Source organism: Antrostomus carolinensis, unplaced genomic scaffold (assembly GCF_000700745.2).
Source record: "Antrostomus carolinensis isolate BGI_N321 unplaced genomic scaffold, ASM70074v2 scaffold33478, whole genome shotgun sequence".
NCBI lineage: Eukaryota > Metazoa > Chordata > Aves > Caprimulgiformes > Caprimulgidae > Antrostomus > Antrostomus carolinensis.
This window is the reverse complement of record NW_010332884.1, coordinates 7,077-7,693: the sequence shown is the minus strand read 5'-3', so window position 1 is coordinate 7,693 and position 617 is coordinate 7,077. Positions and strand designations below refer to the sequence as shown.

Below are 617 nucleotides of genomic sequence, written 5' to 3'. Positions count from 1 at the left end.
GAACGGGCCCCGCTCGTGCCCGCTGCCCTTAGCTCCCTCCAGGGTGCCCTCTCTGAGGCCGGGTGTGCTGGCAGCGGGGAGCGCTCGTTTCCCAGGCAAGAGAAGCAATGGCACCGGGGTCAGTGAAACTGGGGCCAGAACTGCCCGCTTACTGGTCCAAGGACTGGGAGCCCCCTGGAATGTGCTTGCTTGCATTCTATTTATGCTTTAGATAAAAACAACTTGAGTACATTGAACTTTATTCTTTTTGCTTCTGTTCTTTGGTAGGTCTTTCAGTTTGCAGTGAAAGAATCACTTATAACAAAACTGCCAACAAACGAATTAATGAATCCATCCCAGAAGAAGAAAAGGAAGCACAGGCAAGTGTTGAACAAGCTTGTTTTTGTTCTTAAAATGCAACCAGATCCACTGCTTTTTGTGCCAGCGCATTCCTGGTAATCCCCATCTGGCTCCCATCTGCACACACATCCCGCTGTCGCACAGGGTGTGGGTGCTGCTGGCTGGGCCCTGCCCCCGGCCCCTCTCCCCTTGCTGCTGCCCTGGCCAGAGGCTCTGCAGCCCCGGGCTCAGCCCTGGAGGAGAGGGGGGCTCGGTGCCCGGCTGGGGGGCTGGGCTGC

General features: G+C 56.2%; 1 protein-coding gene across 1 annotated transcript in view; it reads left to right on the top strand.

Moving 5' to 3' along the window:
• Nucleotides 1-267: 267 nt before the first annotated feature.
• The window catches only part of LOC104529390 (histone-lysine N-methyltransferase EZH1), a gene marked incomplete at its 5' end in the record, with an annotated part of 4,654 nt that continues 4,304 nt past the window's right edge, over nt 268-617 (top strand). The window contains one exon of the mRNA XM_010173687.1: nt 268-359. Within this exon, the coding sequence (XP_010171989.1) occupies nt 268-359 (92 nt within the window). The remainder of the gene's footprint in view (nt 360-617) is intronic.